At 33.5% G+C, this 26046-nt stretch overlaps 5 protein-coding genes across 6 annotated transcripts; 3 read left to right on the forward strand and 2 right to left on the reverse strand.

Moving 5' to 3' along the window:
* The first annotated feature begins 440 nt into the window (after positions 1-440).
* Positions 441-2102, forward strand: LOC111011281 (transcription factor TCP15-like). Its single transcript, XM_022284987.2, has one exon. It carries the CDS (start codon positions 546-548, stop codon positions 1089-1091), a length of 546 nt encoding a protein of 181 aa, XP_022140679.1. The 5' UTR covers positions 441-545; the 3' UTR covers positions 1092-2102.
* Positions 2103-2221: 119 nt separating this feature from the next.
* On the reverse strand, positions 2222-9625 carry LOC111011159 (OVARIAN TUMOR DOMAIN-containing deubiquitinating enzyme 12). 2 transcript variants are annotated; one of them, XM_022284820.2, is made up of 11 exons: positions 9482-9624; positions 8053-8631; positions 7794-7951; positions 7026-7099; positions 6789-6843; positions 6486-6560; positions 6300-6373; positions 6142-6190; positions 5842-5926; positions 3290-3346; positions 2222-2563 (listed from the first exon to the last, which is right to left on the reverse strand). In XM_022284820.2, exons 2-11 carry the CDS (start codon positions 8369-8371, stop codon positions 2499-2501), a joined length of 1011 nt encoding a protein of 336 aa, XP_022140512.2. In that variant the 5' UTR covers positions 8372-8631; positions 9482-9624; the 3' UTR covers positions 2222-2498. The 2 variants fall into 2 exon arrangements, with proteins under 2 accessions (XP_022140512.2, XP_087977158.1); XM_088121032.1 differs by lacking the exons at positions 6142-6190; positions 6300-6373 and having other exon boundaries at positions 9482-9625.
* Positions 9626-13620: 3995 nt separating this feature from the next.
* Positions 13621-15153, reverse strand: LOC111011039 (lysM domain receptor-like kinase 3). Its single transcript, XM_022284652.2, has one exon. It carries the CDS (start codon positions 15011-15013, stop codon positions 13697-13699), a length of 1317 nt encoding a protein of 438 aa, XP_022140344.1. The 5' UTR covers positions 15014-15153; the 3' UTR covers positions 13621-13696.
* A 4886-nt stretch (positions 15154-20039) lies between these two features.
* Positions 20040-20930, forward strand: LOC111011278 (kiwellin-like). The gene has a single exon (XM_022284984.2). It carries the CDS (start codon positions 20087-20089, stop codon positions 20738-20740), a length of 654 nt encoding a protein of 217 aa, XP_022140676.2. The 5' UTR covers positions 20040-20086; the 3' UTR covers positions 20741-20930.
* Positions 20931-23775: 2845 nt separating this feature from the next.
* On the forward strand, positions 23776-24529 carry LOC111011021 (kiwellin-like). Its single transcript, XM_022284627.2, has one exon. It carries the CDS (start codon positions 23784-23786, stop codon positions 24384-24386), a length of 603 nt encoding a protein of 200 aa, XP_022140319.1. The 5' UTR covers positions 23776-23783; the 3' UTR covers positions 24387-24529.
* The last annotated feature ends 1517 nt before the right edge of the window (positions 24530-26046 follow it).

Raw genomic sequence — 26046 nt, forward strand, 5'->3', positions numbered from 1 at the left:
CTCTTGAAAGAATCCAAACTCATGTTGACATATAGAGCTACAAATGCCTGTCTAAAATAATAATAATAATAATAATAAATAGAGCTACAAATACCAAATTAAAACCCTCTCTCGGTCTGTCTCCGAGTCAAAATTGAGTTGGTGTGAGTGATTCATATTTGGAGAGTAAATTTGAGCCACAAAAGAGCCTTTTCAAACATTCCATTTCTTCACACCCACTTTTGGTAAGCAAATTACTATCACCCACCTGCCTAACTGGTACAAAAATCACTTTTTTCTCTCATTTTTATTTGTATTGGTATTAATAAAAGTTCCAATCCGTCGCCATGTCTAAGAAAACTTTTGCCTTTTTGTTCATATGCACTGCCGTTACTAAGAAAACAAAGAAAAAAGGACTCACACTTCTTTAGTTAGAAACAAGAACGATTATAATCTTTCGATATCTCGATCACCTGCACGTGCACGTGCATGCACATGCATACATAGATTTATATAAACCCTAAAAGGAGATTACATTGGATCATCGTGCGTTTGGAAAAAGGTTCATGGGATCAAAAAACATGAGAGTCAAGAAGGCTACATCTAGCTCTCCAAGAAATGCACCAAAATCCAATTCCAATTCACCAAATGCCTCAGAGTCTAAGCCCCTGCCTTCCAAAGCTCCGAAAGATCGCCACGCTAAGGTTCACGGGCGTGATCGTCGTATCCGCCTTCCACCGTTGTGTGCAGCTCGAGTGTTTCAGCTCACTCGAGAGCTCGGAAACAAAACGGATGGTCAGACTGTGGAGTGGCTGTTGAAGAAGGCTGAGCCATCCATTATTGCTATAACTGGTAAAGATATTGCCTCTGCTGCTCTAAACTTGGCTGCCTGCAACCCCTCTCCATCTTCATCAAACCTTTCTGCTACTACAAGTTGTTTTCAACAAGAAACTAACAACTACACGTTCCCAATGCCTAACATACCTTTGCCAAATTATGAATTCGATTTGGTCTCCGATTTTGATATGGAGCTTTTTGCTCATCATATCACCACGCTGCAAGAAGTGGCAGAAAATTTGGAGCAGGACGACGGCCAAGATTCAGATTGTTGATGGCAACTCATGGGGTTTGATCAGTAGAAATGGTATAACTATGGCCTATGGTGACAACATCTATGAGAAGAAAGGGAAGCAGGAATGAAATATTTGCTGTTCAAAACAAATAAAAGAATGAAAGAATAGTTCTTTTTATTACTTTGATGCCAATGCAAAAAGAGTTCATATAGGCAGATAAGCGTTTTGATAGATGCCTTTGGTTTTGCAATAAACTGTCCAAATCATATTATTGCTTGCCTGTCCATTTATGGCCATTCAAGCTTATAAATTATCAGAGTTTACAGATCGTAAGTTGTAACTAGTTTTGTCAAACACCGATATGAATGGTTCTTTCAACCTGACTGCAAAAAAAAAAAAAAAAAAAAAAAAAGAGTGTCCCCAAGGACTTCAACTGTGACTGTAAATTGAAGCGGCACTTTATATTTTACCAACAGTGGATGATTTGAGCCAAAGTTTGGGGGGTAAAGGCCATTTTGAAGCCTAACTCGGTATTTAATGAATCATTTTTCGATATGGTATATTTGCATATTGAGCTTTATTTTTATTTTTCATGAGGCGAGAATTCAGAGCTCCGACCTTTTGGTAAGGGATACATGCCTTAAAGAGTTGCAAAGTTACTTTTGTTTTAAAATGTCTAATATTTGTAAATAATGATTTTTTATATAAAGAAAAAAGTAATTGTTTTCAACTAGTACTATTGCAATTTTATTCTTTTTTATAAATTGTTTGAAAAAAAAAATCAAAATTTCCAACAAACCTAAAAATACAATATATTTTTCTTCCAACTGGCCATTTCGGACCAATATCGAGTCAAATTGACCCACATATAACCCTAGGGAGAGAGTAAAATGGGAACATTCTTGTAATGAGAGCTTTACAAGAAGAAAATTGAGATGAATGGAAACATCAAAGAAATTAGGCAGAAGAATGGGACAAGATTGAAGAATTCTCTTGTAAAACTTAAAACAGGCACTAAAAAATTAAGGTTGTAAGGTGGAGGAATTTCAAATGGGCGAAATGGGGTGCCTTTTGTGAAAAGAAATGCCATCATGTTTCCTTAAATACTAGAGACAGAGCGAGAGCCTGCACGTAATGAACTTAGACTTGGAGCATATGGAAGCAGAAAATAGCATAAAACCATTAGCATTTTCTTAAAGCACTTAAAACTAAGCGAGATTACAATAGAAGTGTTTTGAACCCAAAATAAGAAGTGGGGAAAAGAAGAGATTGCAGGAAAATGTTAAGAGATGCACAAATTAATAGAAAAAGCATGGGCCATTTCTGTATTTCACATAATTTTTTCCATGATCAGTTCCACAGAGGAACCAAGCCCTAGCAGGAAAAAGCTAAAAGTATCCATAAAACGTAGTGAAGACTGTGATTAGCAATATGCTATATGTCCCGTCATTCCAGATGCTCGTTTTGGAGCATCCACCATCTATTGTTCCTCGTCTCAAACATGGGTACATCTGGAGAAAACCACATAATGCACAAGGTTCTATTGGTTTTACAAACAGTGTGATACACGAGAAAGAATCAAATTTCCATAGTGAAACAGATATAACTAATGGCAGCAACAATTACAAAACTTGGAAGATAGGCCTTTTCCGAGTACCAGGGAAGAGAAAGGAGAGGGGAGTGGGAGAGTAGTAGTGAATGATAAGACCTGTTTTTCATGCTAAATTAATTCATTTAGTTCCCAGGGAACTTTATCAACAACCATTTAGTTAATGACAATTTCACCCTATATATATTTGCCATGGAAAATAGCACCTTTCCGAGGGTAATTTTTTGTTAATAAGTATACCATTTGGTTAATAAGATTTTCATGATAATTATGTGCTGGAAAAGGTGAAAGCACTACATTTTGCTTGCTTCATCACAAGCCAACAAGTTCCTTCTTGCATTGTGATAAGTATCAGCTGATTCAAACATGAACTGCTTGAGGATATTGTGCATAAACATATTGCTAAGGAAGTCCATAATTCGGGAGAGGAGGTATTAAGACCTTATCAAGCCCAGCCCACCAGTTTTGATGAAATTCACATAAATATTAGACACATCTAATAGTTGAAGGACTAACCATCATAAAGTCGAGAAAACAAGAAGGATTCAACAATATAAGCATTCCATTGCCGTTGACAAAGAAGTAAATGAAATAGTCAATTAGTAAACTAATGACAATGAGAGCTCACCTCCTTCAGGATATATTGAGTTATAGTGCACTTCAGCCCAAAAGCTCAAGCAAATAACTGCAAGTTATACATTCCAATTAGAAAATCCTTTTAATAATAATTGAGCATGGGGGAGAAAAATAAGATTTAGTCAAACATTACGACTTGTCTGTATTCAACATTCACACCTCTTCCGCTACACATAAATCCCTCCACCTTTCCATATTTGCAAAGTTTAAAGCTACAAAGTACTCTCTAACTCAACATTTAGACAATTTGAAGGTTAAATAATACATAGAACTTTTCTAAGTAGCTCACTGAGAGGAATTTGATCGTGATTGACTGCTCAATTGGGATAATAGAACTAAACACCTGGTCTTAGCTACAATACTGGTCAAAACTTGAAAGAACATACAGCAATCAATGGCTTCAGGTTCTAATGGTAAATTTCACGCATTAATATACCTTTCCATGCATCCCTATGAGAGTTTCTAAGGGGAAAAAAATAGATGGTTATTTGAAGTCGTCCATTTTCTATGGATAGTCTGTGTAACACTGAGCATGTTGTTCTGTTAAGAGAGAAGACGTGCTCAGACAATGAAAATATAAACTTAAGTGGATGGATGAAGGCAATGGAAATTCAGCCTTCTTTCACAAAATTGTTTCTAATAGAGGGAAGAACTTGAACTAAGGCACTTTCAGGAGATGGTGTTAGCTTGGAAAATGAGGGGGATACTGAAAGGAAAGCCTTTTATTCCAGAAGCTAAGCTATCGATAGAAATCAGAAACGAGTACTCGTTAGTTAAAGAGGAAAGAAGTAGGGATTATTAAACAAGCTCTGAGAAGATTTTTTCTAACTTTTAGATCCCACTCATTCCAACACCTCTTTTTCTAGCATGAATAAGTTAATTTCATTGGTGGTTTATGAGCTATTTACTGGTTCAGATTTGTGCTAGAAGAGTTGGATATGCAAGCCAATTTTTTCTGGATAAAAATCAGAGACTGGAAAGACCTTTTGAAGAATAAGACATCAGAGTTGCCAATAGAGAACCCTAGCGCTGATGAATTCTAAAGGAACATGAATGAAGCCTACATTGCACTAATGCCAAAGGAAGTGTTTAGGCTTGATTCCTTTTCTTGTAAGAAACAATTTCATTGGTGGTATGAAATTATGAAAGAATACCCTCCAAGGGAATTACAAAAAACTTCTCCAATCCGATAAAAGAGAAGAAAAGCTATTGTGATGAAAGAGAGAATATTTACACCAAGAAATGACCCATAAGACTGGCATAAAAAAATCAATCAAATGTGCAGACTTGATATTGGAAATGTTCTAAAGGAATAATAAACAGGAGTGTGCGTGAAGCCCTTACATCCCTAATGCCAAAGAGGATGGTTACCATAAAAGTCTTTAACATCAGGATAAACCTTACTGCCAGCACCTACAAAATCCTTGCTTAAATTTTGGTCAACATAAATTTTCTGCCCACGATCACTTTGGTGTGGTTTTAGTAACTGACAGATTATTGATCACATCTCAGAGGCACATGAATGATAGGCCTCCTATTACATCATATATGAGCAAGTACAAAAAGTGAAAATCCATGGGGGTTGAGGAATATTCATTATAGGGGACCAGGGCTCGTAAACGATTAAAAGAGAGAATTAATGGCTCTGAGAAAGAAGTTGGTGAAAAATGCAAATTGAGTTGCAATAATTATGGGATTTGGAAAGGGCGGGGCAGCAGGGCACTCAAAATGTTGCAAATATATTGTTTCTTTTGTTTTTTTTTTTTTTTTTATGTTTGCAAAGATATTATTGTTGGTTGCCTTGGAATATACACAAAAGAGAAAAGACCATATCTTTGTTGGCTGATCAATCCGTAGGGAACAGCCAATGTTAGCAGAGTGGACAAATTGAATACGAGAGCAGTTAAAAAACAAAAAAATAGGGAGCCTGGAAAATGCAATAAGCGTGGGGAAATGCCCATTTTCAAGAAAGCAGTGGTAATGAGTATCATACTCGTCATTTGGTGTACTTTCTCTAGCTATCTTCAGCATAAAGTCCTCCACGTTTCTGGTTTCCAGATTTTCGCCCCTTGACAATTAAAAAGTCGCCACCAAGTCTAGAAAGAAAGCTAAAGCACTCTTCTTGAACGCTATGTGTGCTATAATTTGCAATCAGATTGATAGTGACTAGAAGAGCTTTCTAGGGACTCATAGGAAAATGGATTAGTTATGATACCTTAGTGTTCTTTTATGCCTCTTGGTGTTTGTGTGGCCTCTTTTTTATATGTTTTTTCAAAGTTCTTCAATAGTCATTATATATTTGCTAGATTAATGGCAATTGAAGAGCTTTCTACGTTGAATTTTATATGTTCCAAGTTCCTGGCTTCCAAGGGTCTAAGGTCAACTGGAAATTACGTGTTTCATATAATCTACACTTGTATAGGTTGAGACTTCATTAGAACAAGGAAAATATGAAAATATGTGCTCATAAAATCTCATTTATTAAATATTCAAGGAATTACTACTAAATATTGGGAAGACATAACAATTGAAATTAGAATTTACCTCTTTTGGACCTTTCGATATTAGGAAGGATCTCAATATAGCAGGTGTCTTTGAAAGATGTAATCATGAAAATTTTAACACCATACTGCACCACAGCACAACCATGTATTAGGATTTCATGAAATGATTATTTACGTTTTTGACTTGCCAGAAATGTTGCAAGTACATGCAATGGAAACTAAGCAAATATTAGTTATGCTTTCATTTAGTTGCAGTAAATATGTTACATAAGGCTTAATCGTGATTTATTAAGTTGCCAACTAATCCTATAATAATAGCTAGTTAGTTTCCCATACACACCGTATCTGCAGCAGCCTGCAAAGTGACATGATCGCCCCACTCCCCACTCCTATTATCAACCCAAAGAAAGTGTCAAAGACCAAAGAGTCCAGTTAGACATCCCACCAATCAAACAATCAAGGAGAACAAACAAATTATGAAATGTATCGGATGAGTACTTGGACATCTTTTCCAGATAGTCAATGTAGGCCATGGGAACATATCCTTCGTATATCTCCGGATATGACTTTAGCTGAGAGTTAAAATATTTCATTATAACAAACATGCACACTAAAAATAAGGCCATAAAATTATAGCACAAAAATAAAGGTCAGAAGCAACATTTAAATACAAACATGCCAGACCTGATTTACAACTTGCTCCCTCACAAATTTATGGTGCTCAGGAGTTCGATAGATTTGATCTGACAGAGCACGAAACTGGAAAAAAAATGGAAAAAAGGATACATGATTCAGAGCCGCAGAATGTAATCAGACATGTATTACAATTAGCAGCAGGGAATTCATACTATATTACAATTAACTGCCAAAAGTAAAAATATCTAAAACCACGACACAGTGATCACCCATACTATATTATGAGACAAACATTTACACCAGTACACCATAGTAGACAAAGCTTAAGATAATGCAGTAGTAAGAGCTAACCTGGCAGTTACCATCTCCTTGCACTTTCAGCTCGATCAAATCATATAGCTGCAGTCTAAGGGGGGGGAGGGGGCAGATTAGTTCATTACCATATTGATTGCACCACATATTAGCATGTCATATTCTTGCTAAGCTACGATAACTAACTGTAGCCATCCAAAGTTAGAGATGTGTGTGTGAGAGAGTGAGCTGGGGACAGGCAGGAAAAGGGGTGTCAGACGAACGTAGAAACACCACCTGTCCAATAGCCTTTGATGATCTAAAGCTTCTTCATCAACAGAAGGAATTTCTCCATTAATTCTTGGAACGTGCTACAAAAACTCAAAATAAGTACTAAAAACATTAAGTATATTCCAAGGACCTTTTGAGCAAGTAGTCAGAAATCCAGAAGTCGTAGTAGTATGTGAACCACCCCAAGCACCATAAAGACACATGCACCATCTCCAATTTCCACCTTTCAAATTACCAGTTGCACTATCACCATAGTTTAAGAGCCTTGGCCAAAGAGTTCTTGAAGAGAATATAACCCTTCAAAGTAAACATGTAAAAAAGAAAAAAAAGAACGAGAGGGAAAACAAAAACTTGTCCGTGTTTCAAATCTGCAGCAATAGTAATTTACACCACTAACTACATCCTAGCATTTATTAACTTTTAACAATAAAATAAAGAACACCCGTCAGATGAACCTGACAAACGTAAACAACATGAAATAATCAGATTTCTATAGAAAGACTCAAGTAAGCCAGACTAACATGAAAATCATAAGATATTTCCTGTTATCTGACCATAAAAAAATAAAAAATAAAAAAATTCAGATTTTAACAGAAGGGCTCGAGTAAAGACATGAGAATCAGAAGATATTTCCAGTTATCTGACCCAATAAAAGGATTCTCCCAGAAAAACAATTAACTGGGACTCAACCACCCTCTGGAGAAATCAATGCAAACATGCACGTCATCTAATACACTCAAGTAAATATGAGCTCTCATTCAATTGAAAACTTACAGGAATTGAGACCATCTGATTCAATCTCTTTCCCACTTCTCCATCAAGGGCATACTCATCAGTCAGCTCTAAAGAATATGACCAGTCATCCCCACTGTAGGATGTCTCGTCAGGGATAGTACATGAACTATCATCTTCCTCCAGATCATTATTATGCTCTGAAAAACACAATCAATTTTAAACATAGAATAAAAGAAGCTAGGCTAGTCATACGATCACCAATATATTCTGCATTGAGATTTTAATCTATGGCACATACCAGAGCCATAGTTATTCATGGAGAAACTAAGCCAATCTTGTGGATACATGGAAAGTTGTAAATTTTCTACCCCTTCATTAAAGGATACTGGCTCTTCGACTGCAAGCTGTGAGAGTTCTTGGAGAGTTTGTGCGATAAGCTCATTATTTTCTATGTTGCATGCCTTGTCATAATTATCTACATCAAAGAATTGCCCTTGATAGTATTGTATCTCATCATGAGCAACGTTTCCACAATACCCATAATTAGAAAATGGGTTTCCATCAAAGAGCTCGAGGCCCCATCGAACAACATCGGGATCTTGCTCGTGAGTAATCATCTCCAAATACAAATTCCTTAATCAGAATGTACTATTCGAATTAAACAATCAAGACAAAAATATAAAATGAGAACTACTTTTCTTACTAACTCCCTCCAATGAATCAATGAATGTTGTTTCCACTATCCAGCACTTTAGATTGTAGCTATTCTGAGCACCCGGAAGTGCAAATAAAGATTTCTCTAATGGAAGGCAGAAAAATAAAAAGTCATCCTTCGGTTTGATGGAGCAGAAATTTTAACGTTCCCCTTGCCTTTAACCTGCAGACAGTCATTGTTAATACTTCATGTCAACAGTAATGAACAAAACCCAATCTACTAACACAGATGGACCATTTTTTATGCAGAGAACTCATCCAAGTAACAAGCAATTCGATTAATAGAGCCAGATGAGAATGAGCCCAAAAACACAAGATGAAGCGGAGGAATCGGTTCTGTATATTGGACGACTACTTTATGAATAAGGCGTGATAGACCAATGACATTATCTGCATCAATCCTGATTATCAATACGCTCTAAATATGCACCGGGCTTGGCTCAGACAGAAAAAATAAATAGCTAATCATTCTCCTATAACAACCATAGCAGCTAAAATAGACAAATACTCCAGCACATTCATACATTGTGAAATGACAAACAGAACTGGAAAAAGTAAGCTCAAACTTACAGAAATTCGTCATTAAAAACTAAGACAAGATGAAATTAACGGAAGAAGGCAAAAAAAAATCGAAAACAAACTTAATTAACGACCGAGAAGCAAAAATAAGAAGTATACATTAAAAGAAAAAAGAAAAACGAGAAAGAGATAAAAGCAGCAACACAATCAGTGTATCGTGTTCAGAACGAAATTATCCATCAATGCCCTCAAGTTGCTTTGATTTTTAGCTCTAAGTAAGTTCTACTGGATTCCGCAGCGAATGGTTACTGATATCCTCACATTCGCTTAGCAGCCAAACAGTTCTATACAAGCTATCCCGACCAAAACCGCGAAAATAGAAAAGCTCACCATTAGCGGGATTGGGCTACTGCAGTTAGCACCATGAGATTCAGAAAATAAAGAAAACGAAAATCAATGAAGCAAAAATCAACGGCATTGCACATTCCACTCACCTTCGATTGGATCGAGATAGAACAAAGATGCTCCAAGTTCCATCGCTGCACAGAGAGTGTGTTTCGCTGAGTGGAATCCAAAAAAAATAAAATTATAAAAATATAATATATACGACGTTGAACGCGGGTTCGAATTGCCACGTAGTTAGCAGCAGCGGTCAAAAGGAAAAAAAGGAGACTGAACATCCACATCCGTCGCCCCTCGTCACTGTTTCTTTTTTCTATTTCTTAATTTTTAATTACTATATATTATATATATGGGGGTTTTTAAAAGGGTTAAAACGTAATTTTCATAATAGTTTTTAATTAGTTTATGTTTTAATCTTCAAATCTTACTTCACTGCAGTGTGACACCTCTTGTAGGACAGTGCTTATAGATAGAATTGAAATTAAAAACAAAATTATAAATTATATAAAAGGTTTGCTTCAAACTCATGCAAAGTACAAAGTTGCATCTCATTAACTTATCTTATAGGAAAGTATTATGGTCACTGGTCAATTTTTATCCATATTTAATACATATCATACTACATTATTCTATAGAAGATGAATAATATTCATCAACTTTGTTTACACATTTAAAATAAGAGAAGCAATATCCTACTAGTAAATTCTTCTACTTCAACAATAACTATTATCCAACATGCTACTTTATTTTTCTTTTAGTTTGTTATCACTTTTATGGTTTAAGGATTAAGTATTTAAATAATAAAGATAGATTAAAATAAACTAAAGTCTGATTAAACTACTAATTACACCTGTTGTAAGCTGTATAAAAGGAAAAAATTGTGGGGTAAAGAAAACAAAAAGGAAAAAGAAAAAAGAGATTGGTTAAGCTATTATTTGGAATATACAAATAGGATGGGCAAAAGAAGAGAGTGGTTGGTTTTGAGTTGGGCTCATAAATAAGGTGGTTTGGAGGAGACGATGGGAGCCCAGTCCGCAAAAATGTGAAGCCTGGCCCACATGTTTTTAATGTAAACAACAATATAATTTAGTACGAGGTTAAGTGGGGGTGGAAATGTCGTTCTCATACACAGTCGCATTCGTACTAAAAATTTAAAACTTAAAAAAAAAAAATCAATAAAGTTTCTCGACACAAAATCATCCTCGTCCAATTCGATCAGAGTCTGGATATCAATATTTATGGAGTTCTAAAAAAGTAACCTACGGATATATATATTATAAGTTTTAAACGATTCAATATAATATATATATATATATATATATATATCTAATTAGAAAAACTAATGACAATAACAAACGTACAATATCTTAAATGTTTTATTGGTTAAAATAAAATAGTTAACAGTTTAAAATATAAATTGAAATTAAAAAGATAAAAAGATTAACATCTGAATGTGAAATTTAAGAAAGAGAGAGAGAGAAAAAGAAGTGTTTAGTAAAGGGGAGGTAAAAGGCGTATGCAGGGGCATGGGGTTTGTGGTTTTAGACCGACAAGAAGGGACGGTGGCAATAATTATACCATGCCCTGCCCTTACTCATACAAGTTTTTACTAATACTGTTGAAGTTTTGACCGGTAAAATAGGTACTTTTCTACATTTTTCAAATAGATTAAAAGTTGTAAAATTTTTAATTCTAGTCAATAGCAAGATAGTTAGAGTCTAGAGGTTAGAGAATGTATATATATATTTTTTTACTTAATACCATAAATGGAGTATAAAATACCGAACCGACCTATAATTCGAACCAAATGGAATCAGTTCGGTCTAGTTATGTAAATAGTCGGTTTGGGTCGATTTTGACCCAACCAACCAAATATATTAGGAAGAAACCTGAATATCAAGGAAGAAATCCCAGAAGAAGAAGGAGGTAATCCCATTCTCTGTTTTGTGTAGGATTGAAGAAGGAATTCATTTCCATTTTAATTTCATATATTTTCAATTCAATGAATCGGCACCCTATTTTTAGTCCCTTTCTCTTCAATTTCATTTTCAAGAAGAAAATTTTTTGGGTTTCAATTCCAATTCCAAGATGAAAGAAATTCTAAGTTTAATTTCAATTTTAAGATAGTTCAAATTTGAATTTCAAAATTAGAAAGATTTTTGGTTCAATTCGAGGGATATATTGGATCTCTCTCCCCGATTCAATTTGAAAAAGAAAAATTTAAAGAACGAAAGATCTCCGTATGAAATTATCTCTAGGAAGAAAGTAGTCCACCATTCAATGGGCTAAATTATACTCCTAGGGATTCGAATCCACGACCTTACGATTTGATTAAATACTTTTTAAAATAATTTATATTTATATTATATTAAAAAGTTGCTTAGGAGAGAGAAGTTTGATTCCTCCTAAGTCCTTAGGTCTTTTTAATAGGTACTATATTGTTATTTTGATAATATATTTCAATATATTAATATTTAATTTAAATTATAAATAAATAATTGAAAGTTTCAATTTAACTTATAGAAGAGTAAGTGTATTTATTTATTTAAATGAGCATATCTTTTAATATAGATATTAAATAAATAATTATAAATTTTAAGTAAAATATAATTTAGATTATTTTAATTAAGTGCAATTTAAAAGAAGTAAAAAGGTTTAGAGAAGTTAAAAATTGTATAGATATTCGAAATGTCACGAGTAAGAAAATCTTAAAGCTAAACTTATTTGAAAAATTTAAAACAGGCAAATCAATTCACTTGGCGTCATACAAATTTTAAAGCATAGCAGAACTTTTTTTTTTCATTAAAAAATATAGTAGAGTTGTAACGATACATATGTTTCTACGATGAATTAGAAGATCTATCAAATGTTCATTAAAAAAAAGTTTATTAATGTGTTAACTTGAGCTTCGCTTAACTGAAAGACATTTATATTGGATAAAAAAATCGTGAATTCGAATTCTTACTCCCATGTATTGTTGTATCTATATATATATATATACATAGTGGCGAGAGTGGAAAATGCATGGAGTTGATAATATTGGTGAATTTGATGATTAGTGTTATTGCATCATTGGTGGACAAATTGCTTGAAAAAATGGGAAAATAAATTTATGTGGAACTTTAGTGGCACATTTCACCATTGTTGCATAAGTTTTTAACTTTATAGGTACTGTCGATAGTTTTGTATTTTTTAATTTAGCATAATTCAATTGGCTAAGACATATCATTGATTAAAATATAGAAATTTCCTTATCTCACCTTCACCTATAGTGAACTAAAAAAATAAAAATTGTATTTTTCATTATATATTTTTAAACTTTAAACCCGTGAAAATGATATATATTTGTATTTTACTTCTAGTTTTAGTTTTACACTAGACTATTGACATGTATTTCATCTCAAAAGTTTGTTGGCATTTTAAGTAAACAATAATTTGAGAAACATAAAATGATGTAAATATGAATTTAGCCCGGCGGTAATGAGTACGATAAAAAAGATTCGAAAAAAAAAAACATAAAAGGATCAGATATCCTGTCTTCATTTACAAGGTAGATAACAATATATAAACATGTGATTTTATAGATGCATTTTCTTTCTCATAAATTATGAAGACTAATAATGAAGAAATTTTTTGCTTTGTTTGCTATGGTTAGATTAGGCAATTATTAAAATGAGTGGACGTGGTATCTCCCTTTTTAGTTTTATGTTTTAAAAATGTTTTTTTTTTTTACCATTTTATTAGCGCATGAAAACAAATTTAAACTTTTATTTAAATTTCAAAATCAACCATAATTTTTTTCCTTTAAAATTTAGCCTATATTTTAAAAATACTTATAAAAACTATACAACAAAACAAATATTTAAAAAATGCTTATAAAAACTATACAACAAAACAAATGAATATATCAGTTAAAAGTAATCTTTCTAAACTTAATTTTTAAAGATAAAAAACAAAAAACAAAATGGTTATCAAATAAAATTTTAATTTACTAATGATTCAATATCACAAAATCTTCCAAATCTTCTCCACTTGTTAATGATATGTTAGAAGTCTAGCTACAGTTCAACAAATTTATTATTTAAGCCATTATAATCTCGATCAAAATGTCAGAAGATCAAATTTTCATTTACACACAGTGATTGAACTCGTGTTTATCTAATTTGGTGCGTTGTATTATAAATAAGAATAATTGGTAGTTAAAGTTGATTGAATACTTTAATTAGTCAACTTTGGCGATAAACGTGAAATGATTTGATTATATTTAATATAGATAGTTACACTTACATCAACAGTACTAAGTTGGTTCAGCGAGGAGCTAGTAGGGAGGCTGACACGTTGGCAGGGATTGCCACACTATCTGACCAAATTCTTGATTCTAAATACAACTTGGAAATTTTGCTTGCCACGCGAGCCATATTAGGCCGTTTACACGGGTCCACGTGGACACATTGAATAGCCAATCGCGCAACCTTCTCTGCCACGTGTACCGGAAACGAATCGTTTAGCCTGTGGTCAACCCACCTCCTCAACCTCCCTTCCACGCCAAAGGCGCTGCTAATTTTACCCGCCCGTGACCGTGACTCCTCATCATCGTCACCTTCGATCACTGCCATGGCGCTCTCGATCAACGAAACCCTAACGAAATTGCCTTCAATTTTATCGAATTCGAACTTCAGAGGCTCCTCTCCAGACAATAGCTCTAATATCACCACACCGAATGCGTACACGTCGGTCATCGGCGTCGCGACGCCGGTGGATTTATACTCTGGTGCCATGTATCCTCTAGCCCCCTTTATCTGTAATTTCCCACTTTTCAATTTCTGCAATCGTTTATCTTTCAACTCTGCCTTCATCCTCGAATCCGAAGGTTTTTCACCTTCTATATTGTTCCAATCATCCTCATTGCAGAGTTGCGCTGCGCCAAAGTGACAAATCCTGGCGTTAAACGAAGGCTCTGTTACTACAATACTGCTGCTCTTTATGTGATTATGCGTGAGGCTCATGTTTAGCCCTGATTTATTGTGGATGTAATCGAGGCCGTGCGCCAGATCTGTAGCAACTTGCATCCTGGAAATCCAAGTGGATAGAACAGTGAAATTAGGGCTTCGAGAGTTCCTCAAACAATCGGCGAGGCTTGCTCCGTTGACGAAATCGTAAACCAGGTAGAGATATTCCCCTGAGAAGGAAGCGCCGAGGAGTTTGATTATACTCATGTGGTGGCTTCGAGAAATCTTGTGGAAGCGATGTTTCAAATCTTGGAGCTCGATTTGGCGCTGGAACTTGCGCTGGAAGATCAGGACATCCTTGCCGTGGAGCGTGCACCGCCAGGAAGGCGTGGAAGAGGCGGCAGAGTATTGCTTGTTGAGGAAATTGTTCGTGGCGGCGTTAATTTGGGAGAAATCGTAGATGCGAGGGGATTCGGGAAGAGATTCGTGAAGGGTGGAAAATGAGGCCCAACTCAAAGCAGAATCAGTAGTTGAAGCTGTAGATTGTGGGGATGGAGAGAGGGGAGTGGGAGGGGGTAAGTGAAGCTCTGCAACATCCAGCGCCATTTTGGTTGAGGAATGGGGAAGACGATGGAGATTTTGATGTAGGAACGGATGGAACATCACGCCATCCATCACTTTGTTTAATGTCTTTCCTTGCTTTTCTTAGATATGTCTAGATTCTAGATTAGATATGTAGTAGACTTTAGGTTTATTTTTAATATATGTAATAAATATACTTATGTCAACTCACACTATTATAATTATCCCATTAAAATAAAACACAATAAAATAATGGTCTCTTGGATTTTGAGGGATTTCAAATGAATTCTTTAATTTGTTATCACATGAAATTGATTGGATTTCAAATAGCATTTTAACTTATATGAAAATGATCTAATTTGCTAGGATTCGCCTGATTTCAAATAGTATTTTTACTTATATGAAAATGATCTAGTTTGGTAGGATTTTATAGAATTTCGTGATAAATTACTAATTTAATATTGCCATATTTTAATTTTTAATTATTAAATTTAGATTAAAAGTCAAAATTATTAAACTTGAACATCCAAAAAAAATCAATTATATTTATTGTAGAAATTTTGGCCAAATAACAGGTGATACATCGTTATTTTTAAATTATATTAACGAACCAATCACGAATTTACACGTGTACTAAATTAATTTAAAATCGAAAATTCAAGTTATATCATGTGTTCTTCTTATGGTCGTTCAATGTCATCCGCTAATTGGATCTGCCCATAAGAAGATTGAGCTCAAATTCATTAAGCCCGTAACTCTATAAATAGGGGTGTCACTTTTCATTCGAGACATTCAAAAATTTTTTAGAAAACTAAAGAGATTTAGAACCATCATAATATTCAGAATCGTCCTACAATCATCCAGAGTCATCCACAAGCTATAAGTTGAAGAATTTATCGAGTTGAAGACTCCATCAAACTACAAACTGAAGACACTATCAAGCTGCAAAGACTTCATTTAAGCTGCAGGTTGAAGACTTCGTACAGCTATAAGTCGAATAACTTCATCAAACTTCGTAGCCAAAGAACTTCGTCAAACTACATAACCGAATAACTTCACTAAACTACAAGCTTAAGAATTTCATAAACAAGACAAAGTCGTCAACAAGCTTAAAATCGAAAACCTCAAAATCCTTCAATAAGCAAGAAGTCGAAGGCGTCAACCTCCTTGATATTCAAGAACAAGTTCACAAGTCCTTAAATTAAAATTTACACACTAGAGAAATTAAAAGAGAATTATACATGCATTTGAGATTGTAATACTTACACAATATAATATAAGTTCATAAAGTCGAGTTTTCTCTTAATTGAAATTTCTCGATATAAGTTCATAAATTTAAGATTTCTCTAGCTTGAAATTACTCACCATGGACAATATTAATTTTAAATCATTCTTATTCCAAATAAGATAAATAATTTTAAACCATTTCTTAGATTTTAAATCACATAATTTAAAATATCATTTCTTAAAGTCTATTGATGCCAAACATTTTTTTTTCAGTTACTGACTTAATAGTTTTAAGGTTTAAAATATCAAAATTTAGTCTCAGAGCTCAAAAAAAAAGGTCCCTCAATGGTTCGGGGTTACCCTCTGCCAGAAAAAAAAAGAAAAAGTCATATGGGTATTTCGTTTAAAAAATTTGCAAATACTATATTTTTCTGTTTCTTAAATGGTTCTTTTTTTTTTCTTTTTCATTTCAAATTAAAATTAACATCAAACTAAAAATTATATAAAATATTTATTGAAAATACATAAATTAAATTTGATATTTAAAGATATGGATTACCAAATTAAAACAAATCTCAAATGCATGAACCAAAGTAATATTCCCTTTTTTTTTTGTCCCGTCCAGTTTATTACTTCCTTTTCTTTATTTAAAAAAAAATACGAAGGATATTTCTTAGGCCAAGATCTCTATATTTTGAATACATCAATCTCAACTCTAAAGTGATAAAATGTTTCGAAGGCCAACTTGTCATATAACATATAAAAGTAAACATTTTTGAGAGTAGAGTGTTGTATCATATCTTAAATTGATTTGATCAGCTTTGTTAAATTTTAACTCTGTTTAGTTGAAAAAAATAAATATATGTCAAACGGAGCAAGAGTGGGATGGAATTCAAATTAAAAATAATTTCACACATAATTCCGCAATGAAGTAAAATTTTGATTTTGTTTCTAGAATCACACCCATATAAAGTTCCCATGCTTGTATGATGTATTGTGATTTGTGAAGTCAAGCTTAGTTTGCAGAGATCACACCGGCCACCTTTATTGTTTTTGTTCAATTTCGAATTGCACACATAACTTCGGAACAAAATCTAAATAAATCTCAAATATTAACCTAATAAATATTATGAAAAAAAATTAGAAAAAGGAAAGAAAGATGAAAAAACTGAAACTTTGATTTGAAAAAATAATAAAATTAAGCTGTGATTTCTACTCTAAAAATGGGTAATCACACTTGGAATTAAGAGGTTACAAAGAGATGAAAAATTGAGAGGGAATGAATTGAGTTAAAATTAGTATAACATATTAGAGAGGAAGGTTTAAAATCAAGATAAATTTTTCTTGATTACGAGTTTCTAGAAGATTTTTATTTAATTGAAAGTTCTCCCTCATTATTTAAAATATATATTATTAATTTGTATTTTGAATATTATAAGAAAAAATTTATGAAAAAGATATAGGTTGAATGAGAAATTTTGAGGAATTACTAAATGCCACGTCACAAAATTAAAATTATATTTAGGACCAATTATAAAATGACACGTATACTAAATTAATTTAAAAATTGACTAATCTAATTATGTTACTGAGTCCAAGCCCATGACCGATATAAGATGGACCAAAATTCTAAAACAAGAGGGGGTCACCTCTCATTTGAAAGAAGGAAGGATTCGAGAAGAGATCCAAAAGAATTGGAGCTTTATCAAATTGCAAAGTCTTCATCAAATTGGCCGAAGAATTTCAATAAGTTGCAAAGCCAAAGAACTTCACAAGCTATACACCGAAGAGCTTCACAAGCTGCAAATTCGAAGAACTTCAATATGCTGCAAGGCCGAAGCACCTCACAATCTACAATGCCGAAGAACTTCACAAGCTGCAAAGCCGAAGAAATTTCAACAAACTGCAAAGTCAAAGAACTTCACAAGCTACAAGCCGAAGAACTTCATGAGCGCAAAGCCGAAGACTTCACAAAGTCTTCATTAAACTACAAGTCGAAGAATTTCATCAACAAGTCAAAGTCTTCAAACAAATTCAAAACCGAAGACTTCAAAGATTCTTTATCAAGCAAGAAGTTGAAAACATCAACCATTGATTCAAGAAAAAGCTCATGAGCCATTGAATTAAAGTTTATGTTTAAGAGAACTCAGAGGATTATACATTAGAGATTGTAACACCCACCTACATAAGTACAATAAAAGTTCATTAGTTCGAGTTTTATTGTCGTTGAATTTCTCATCAAACAATATTATTTTATATTCTAAATTACATTTATAATTAAAACTAAAATAAATATATATCAATATTATTATGTATGTCCACTATATATTATATGAAAAATATAAGCGGTTTTAGAATCGGATGTTTTTTGGACCATCATGTCACTCGTTCATACATTAATCCGGTCCTACATGCAACTCAAATGCAATCAAAACCGAATTAAATAACGCGTCTAAAATATAAACATAAACACCAAATAAATATCAAGACTTTTTATTATTCACTAAAAATGTACTGTTTGTCGTTTTATTTTATTATCTTTTTTTGAAACAACTGTTTGTCGCTTTATAAAATTTAATTTTTTTCTTACCTCTTTTGCTTTCATAGGCCACGTTCTTATCTCCCATCCTCAGAGTGGCAGCCGCCATAGCCAAAGAGTTCAACACGCAACAACTTTTGCGTATAGACGGGGAAACAACTCTTGATTCTTCAAACAAATTAATGTTCGATCCTTTAATTTCTTATAATTTTAAGGGACAAAAGATTCCCTTATCGTTATGTCTAGGTATGGGATATCACTTTTCTTTTCTTCGGCCCATGAGTTAATCAACATACCCTATTCGTTGCTCAATAACAAAAATCTAAATTTTATATAAAAATATTTTTCAATAATTTGGCCAAATAATTAATTTAGATGGTTTTCAAGGTGTGCTTTGCACAAAAGAAGCTTTTTTTCCCATAATATACCTTTTTTTTTAAGTGTAAATTGAGAACAAGAAAAAAAAATAAGATTCTCTTTTCACATAAAAGCATTTTACAAAGAAAAAAAAAGTCTCGTAAAAAAATTTGACAAAATATAACTAAATGAACATACTATTCATATAAATAAAAAATTTAACTTATTTAATTAAGAGAGTTGAAGGCTTATTTGTTATTTTAAATATTAATTTAATATGAATTTTTTGTTTTTAATAGTTTTTTAAGAAAAAAAATCTATTTATTTTAGTTAACATGGACATTTATAACTTTCGTAATAATGCTACTAATAGGTTTTTAATCTATTAAAAATAAATAAATTAAATTAAATTAATTTCTTATCACCCTTTTCGTGTGTTTAGTTTAACACATAAGGTGGATGGGAAGCTTCAACTTCAAGAAATAATGTATAATAGGCTTTTATTAAGTGTCACACGACTTGTTAATTACCTTTTTCTCACCCTCTTGTAGTTTGTTTCATTTTCCATATTTTTCTCTCTTTCTGGTCTTTCCGTCGCCATCTTTATTAAAAAAAAATCTAAGTTAAACAAAAACTTTAGCAAGAAATTAATACCAATTATTGTATTAGAAAATTTGAAAACAATATGAAAAGATCAAAAACAAAAGATTTTTTAAAAACAGTGAAATGCTTATGTGTTAATTTCAATTTTATACGAATATTTTATTTTTATAATCTTTTAAAAAATATCCGACATTTTATCGATATTTCCATAAAATTTGAAACCTCTACATTTTCTAACCTTTAAAACAATACACGAGGGCTAAACAAAGCGGGCAGGAATATGAATGTATGGAATTTGATTACAAATTCCCCTCGAGGGTCTAAGAGAAGCAATTTTTAAAAAGTTGAAGGACCAAACGGATATTTGTTCCCATTATAAAAGGCCAAGCAATGGGTCGCTTTTATTCACATCACTTGGAAAAACAAGCCCTTTTGTTCCAATGGCGAACTTTGCTTTGCTGGTTTCTCTTTTTGTCTCTGTTATTTCTCTTCCCAATCTCTCTGGAGCAATCTCTTCCTGCAATGGCCCGTGTCGGACCCTGAACGACTGCACCGGCCAATTGATCTGTATAAACGGCAAATGCAACGATGATCCCGACGTCGGCACTCACGTCTGCTCCAATGGAGGAGGAGGTGGATCCCCGCCGCCGTCTCCAAGCAACGGTTGCCGGCCAATTGGCAACTTACACTGCAAAGGCAAATCCTTTCCTCAGTTCAAGTGCTCGCCGCCGGTGACATCCTCCACCAGAGCCATCCTCACAAACAACAACTTCAGTAGCGGCGGCGACGGTGGAGACCCATCGGAATGCGACGGAAAATTCCATGATAACTCCGAGCTGATTGTGGCGTTGTCCACAGGCTGGTACAATGGAGGTTCGAGATGCGGGAAAAAGATCAAGATTACGACTAGGAACGGGAGGTCTGTGGTGGCTAAGGTGGTGGATGAGTGTGATTCCGTTAATGGCTGTGACAGAGAGCATGCTGGGCTGCCGCCGTGTGGGAACAATATTGTGGATGGGTCCGATGGAGTATGGAAAGCTTTAGGACTTGACATTGATGTGGGTGAAGAACCTGTTAGCTGGTCCGATGCTTAAAAGTTTAATCCTGTTGTAAACCAATAAGTGGTCAAACTGTTGACGAAGCTCATTGGAAATGTTTGACCTAAATATATGATGATCTCAAAGAGATGAGTCAATACTACAACTTGTCTTGTATCAAACTGACTTAAGTTTGTATCAAGTTATTTCCAATATATTATAATAAAGCTTTTGCGTCTTACCTTGTGATTGTGTTTTCCGATATTTTCCGAGATATATAATATATCTTAACTAGTTTAGTTATGTGAGATGAGTTGCATTTATTAATTATTTATAACTTTCATTCTCGGATGATAAATAGTTTAGTTTACCACCAATAATTTTATAGAAAAAAAAAAACTTCATCACTTATTTGTTAACTAACAATTTAAGCTGAAAACTTAGGACTCGTTTGGTTAAGGTTCTCCTTTCTTATTTTTGTTTTTTGCCACACCCATGGATATGAAAGAATAATTAAAAAAATTATTTATGTTGGAAAAAATAAAAAATGTGAAGAAGAAACAAAATTTTTTCATAAAGTTTCTATACGATTTTGAGAATATTCTTAAAAAATAAGAAACAAGAAACATAAATAGTTGTAAAATGCTTACATGTTCTAATAAAATTCAAAACGAGGAAAAAAACTGAAAAGTTGCCAACATAGCCCTTAGAAACTGAAAATTTTACATAAGACATTGTGTAACTCATCCCATTGGAAGTACTCTTAAGTCTTAACCAAAACCTTGACTCGCAATTAGTTCAAAACTAAAAAAGATTGGGATGATAATACGCCAGCTTAATGGTATTGGAAACACATAAATTAATTCTTAAACTAGCTAGTGGCCATTATGAAATTTAAATCATTCGTTACTTCTTACCTTATCCTAATCTCTTTGTATCAATGAGCCACTAATGATAATTCTATATTCAATTATAATCGAATTGGCAAGTGACATCCATGAAAATGATTCACTTTCAATATGTATCCTGGTGGTGAAATGATAGACATGCGAGACCTAAAATCAAACATGCTAAAGAGTATGGAGGTCGTTCAAGTCCTCTTCAAGACATAATGTTGAGAATGACCGTTGAATATGGAAGGAATAAGTTCGACAGCAGATCACGAAATCTTGGCCATCTTCACTATCTAATGAATGAAAGTCTGCTTTGAAATTGTTCGCGTCCTGCCACCCACCCTCAAGTATATGCTTATGCTATGTTGGTAATCTCTTATGATAATCATCCACGTCTAAAGCGTAACTTAATGCCTGAAAGTTATGTCGAAATTCATGATTTCGAAAGGTGATCAAAATTCATATAACCGCTCCTAAAAGTCTTGTGATTTGATTTTAGAGTTCTTTTTAGCCTCTATGTTTTCTTTTTCTTTCTTTTATATCACAAGCTCTTTTTTCTTTCTCCTTAAAATCAACGATTATGGAAGCGATGGACGACATCATATCTTAAACCTCAAAGAAATAATTGATACTTTATCTACTAAACTATGTTCGAATTGACCTTTTAAAAAGGTCGTTTATGTAAGACTACCACTTTGACTCTCGAAGAACGGCTTGACCTCAGCCTTTCATTGGGTGTCCGATGAGACCAGAGTCGAACCTGAGTTACACATTATATTTATTGATCATGTTTTGCTTTATTTATAGTTTTCAACTTGAATTACCAGTGGTTGGTGTCATAATTTTTAGGTACTTTTTTGTTCATGCAAAATTTTAGATTCGGTTTTCAATACAAGGATTAAGTTCCAAACAAACACTTGTACCTACAAAAAACTATGGGCTCGTTTTGGTTCTTGTTTTCTTGTTTCTCGTTTCCAATTTTATTAAGAAACTTAAGTATTTTGTAACTAACTATGCTTCTTGTTTATCATTTTTTGGGAACATTCTCAAAATTATATAGAAATTTTGAAAACCACCAAAACGAGTTTCTTCTCTCTTGTTCCCATTTCTCATTTTATACCAAGACATAAATAAAAAAATTGTTTGATTATACTTGAATTGATCGATGTTGGGGCCATGAAATTCATTTTTCTTTATTAAAAATGAATAAACAAAAACAAGAAACAGGAATGTTACTAAATGGATCCTATGTGTTCAAACATAATAAAAAAATAGAGTTAGTGTAACCTAATTTTCCAAACAAACACTTGTACATACAATAAAATATAAATTATGTGTTCAACCGAAAAAAAATAGAGTTGAGCAACCTAAAGAAATTACTGATAGCAATTAAACTAAATAATGACCATGGGATCTAAACTCATTTGATCATTTTTTACTTTATTTATAGTTTTCAACTTTAATTACCAGTTGGTTGGTGTCATATTTTTTAGGTACTGTTATTTGCTGATGCAAGATTTTAAATTCTGTTTTCAATACGAGGATAAGTTCCAAACAAAACACTTGTACCTACAATAAACTATGTGTTCAGCATAATAAAAAAATAGAGTTAGTGTAACCTAATTTTCCAAACAAAAACTTGTACATACAATAAAACTTAAATTATGTGTTCAACCTAAAAAAAAAATTAGGGTTGTGGAATCTAAAGTAATTACTAATAGCAATTAAACTAAATTATCACCATCAATGAAAAACTCATTCCCTCTTAATTTACTTTGATCCCTTTGGACGAATGAGTCACCCACGATCTAAACTTATGGTTTATAATGGAGGGACTATAACTATATTTAATCTGAAATGGGTGATTTTACTTTATATAAAAAAAATAGAGTTGTGTAACCTAAACAAATTACTTTTTTTTTCCGAGTAAAACAAAAACTTAATTAATGAGAAACAGCAGGCTGCAGTATGGGGCAAGATGATAACACATAAAGACAAGATGGCCGAACAAGAAAAGACCACATAATGCATAGAATTTGACGACAAATTCCCCTCAGGGTTAAGTACAGCAACATCTTAAAAACTTGAAGGACCAAACAAATATTTGGTCCTATTATATAAGCCCAAACCAATCGCTCACTTTTATTCGTACCACACTTGGAAAAACAAGCCTTTTCCTTCAGTTAATTATGAGTCTTATTTCCCTCATGGCAAACTTGGGTTTGCTGGTTTCTCTTTTTCTCTCAACTGTTTCTCTTTTCAGTCTCTCTGGAGCAACCACCCCCAACGACTGCAGGGGCCAATTCGATGCTCCCGACTTGGTCGTTCACTGTTCGAATCGCAACGGAGGAGGAACATTTACGCCATCTTCAAGCAATGATTGTCAGCCCTTTGGGAGCTTGCACTGCAAGGACAAATCATTTCCACAGTTCAAGTGCTCGCCTCGGGTGACTTCCTCCACTCGAGCCATCCTCACAAACAACGACTTCAGCAAAGGTGGTGATGGTGGAGATCCATCGGAATGCGATGGCAAGTTCCATGACAATTCTCATCCAATAGTGGCGTTGTCCACTGGCTGGTACAATGGAGGCTCGAGATGTGGGAGGAAGATCAGAATTACGGCTAGAAATGGGAGGTCAGTGTTGGCTAAGGTGGTGGATGAGTGTGACACCATAAATGGATGCGGCAAGGCACATGCTCATCAGCCACCGTGTCGTAACAATATTGTAGATGGCTCGAACGGAGTGTGGCACGCTTTGGGACTTGAGATAGATGTGGGGGAAGAACCTGTCATATGGTCGGATGCTTAGAATAATTATAGTTCTATATTACCCCTAAGAATATGGTTTGTTTGTTGTGATAAATGATCAGGCTAATGAAATATTTGACCCAAAATATGATAATTTCATGTAGCTATGAAATTAGGGGATATGTAATGTTGTACTGATGATGAGGAGCTCGAGGCAGCTCATCTTTATCATCTTTTGTGTCCAATTAGGTCTTCTTCAATAAAAGTCTTTGCCTTTGAATTAGCTTAAACCTTACCCTTGTATAAATGCAGTAATTTTTACCTTTTTATTTGGCCTTTTGTTTAAAGAATCACTAAAAAAATATCCTTACCATATGGGTCTTCAATAGATTACAAAAGTAGGAAAGCAAAGAACAAATTAATTGATGGGGCTAGAAAGAAAGACCATGCCAATAGTAGATTTTTGTTAAAATTGATGAGTTTCAAGTGATTTATTATGATGTTATTCTTTTGAGAGAACTTTTATGTTGAAATTAGTAACGGGGAAACCTAATCGATAAAGATAAAAATTATAACATTTATCCAGATCTAAAGTCAAATAGAAAGTTTATACTCATCCGGTCAAAGTTCAAGGTAAAATTTCAATTTCCCAAAAGAGAAAAAAATAAAGTCCACGACACTAACATTCTTCTCATGATTTATTTTATCTATTTCTCACGGCTTTATATTCTATACTACTTGTTTACATCGGTCTTTCCTCCACCAAATTTCATTAAAGAAATCATGAAAGTAAAACAAAATCACCAATCATTAGTGAGTATCGCCCACCTCCTTCAGATTCCTCGACAATAAAGAGATGAGGTCATTCGTAGTGGAAAAATATTTGATTCTTTATAGGTAAGAAGTAATTTTGTCCTTACCACTATTAAATATATAATTACGAGAGAAAACGAGTCATTAATTTTTAATGGCAGTAAAGGATAAAAGGAGTAGTATCTTTGATAAAAAGGAGTTTTCTTCCTAGTTGCGAGTGTGGCAAACCTCGATTTGGGCTCTCTTGAATGAAGTGAAGTTTCTTTACATTAGTGAGTACCGCTGCGGTTTATTTTATGGGCAATTTCTTTTTTTTTTTAGGTATTTTCATAAATTAAGGAGGTTTGTTCCAATAATAATATATACTTTACCTGAAGTACTCCAGTTTCTGCTCACATTTTTTTTAATATTTTTGCAGTCCCATGGAGCAGTGTCAGCTTCCTTCTCTATCCTTTATTTTATTTTGGACAAGGTTTAGGATGGTTGGAAGAATATTTTAAATTTGTCCTCCACATGAAAATTCTTATACTTTTGCAGGAACATTATTTAACTTCCAAAGACATAATTTCTACCATTTGGAAACCATACTGTTACTTAAAAGAGCATGCTCTCCATGGATTTCGCATTAACCTTTGTATCTACTTTAATTTATACTGATCCAATAGATCCCTTTCTTGTCATCATGCCAAAACAATTATATATTTTTATTTTATGTAATGATTATTGATATTGATTTGCTATAACTATATTATTTAATTTACTCTAATCTTTTCTCCTTTTATTATGATTGCAAGTGTGGGTTATAAATATAACAACAGATAAAAGACAAGATGGCCGAACAAGAAAGGACCTATGTGTAGAATTTGTCGACAAATTCCCCTCAGGGTCTAACAGCAACATCTTACAAC

The sequence above is a fragment of the Momordica charantia genome (genome assembly GCF_013281855.1).
Source record: "Momordica charantia cultivar OHB3-1 chromosome 2 unlocalized genomic scaffold, Mcharantia_2.0 BLBB01000002.1, whole genome shotgun sequence".
Classification (NCBI taxonomy): Eukaryota; Viridiplantae; Streptophyta; class Magnoliopsida; order Cucurbitales; family Cucurbitaceae; genus Momordica; species Momordica charantia.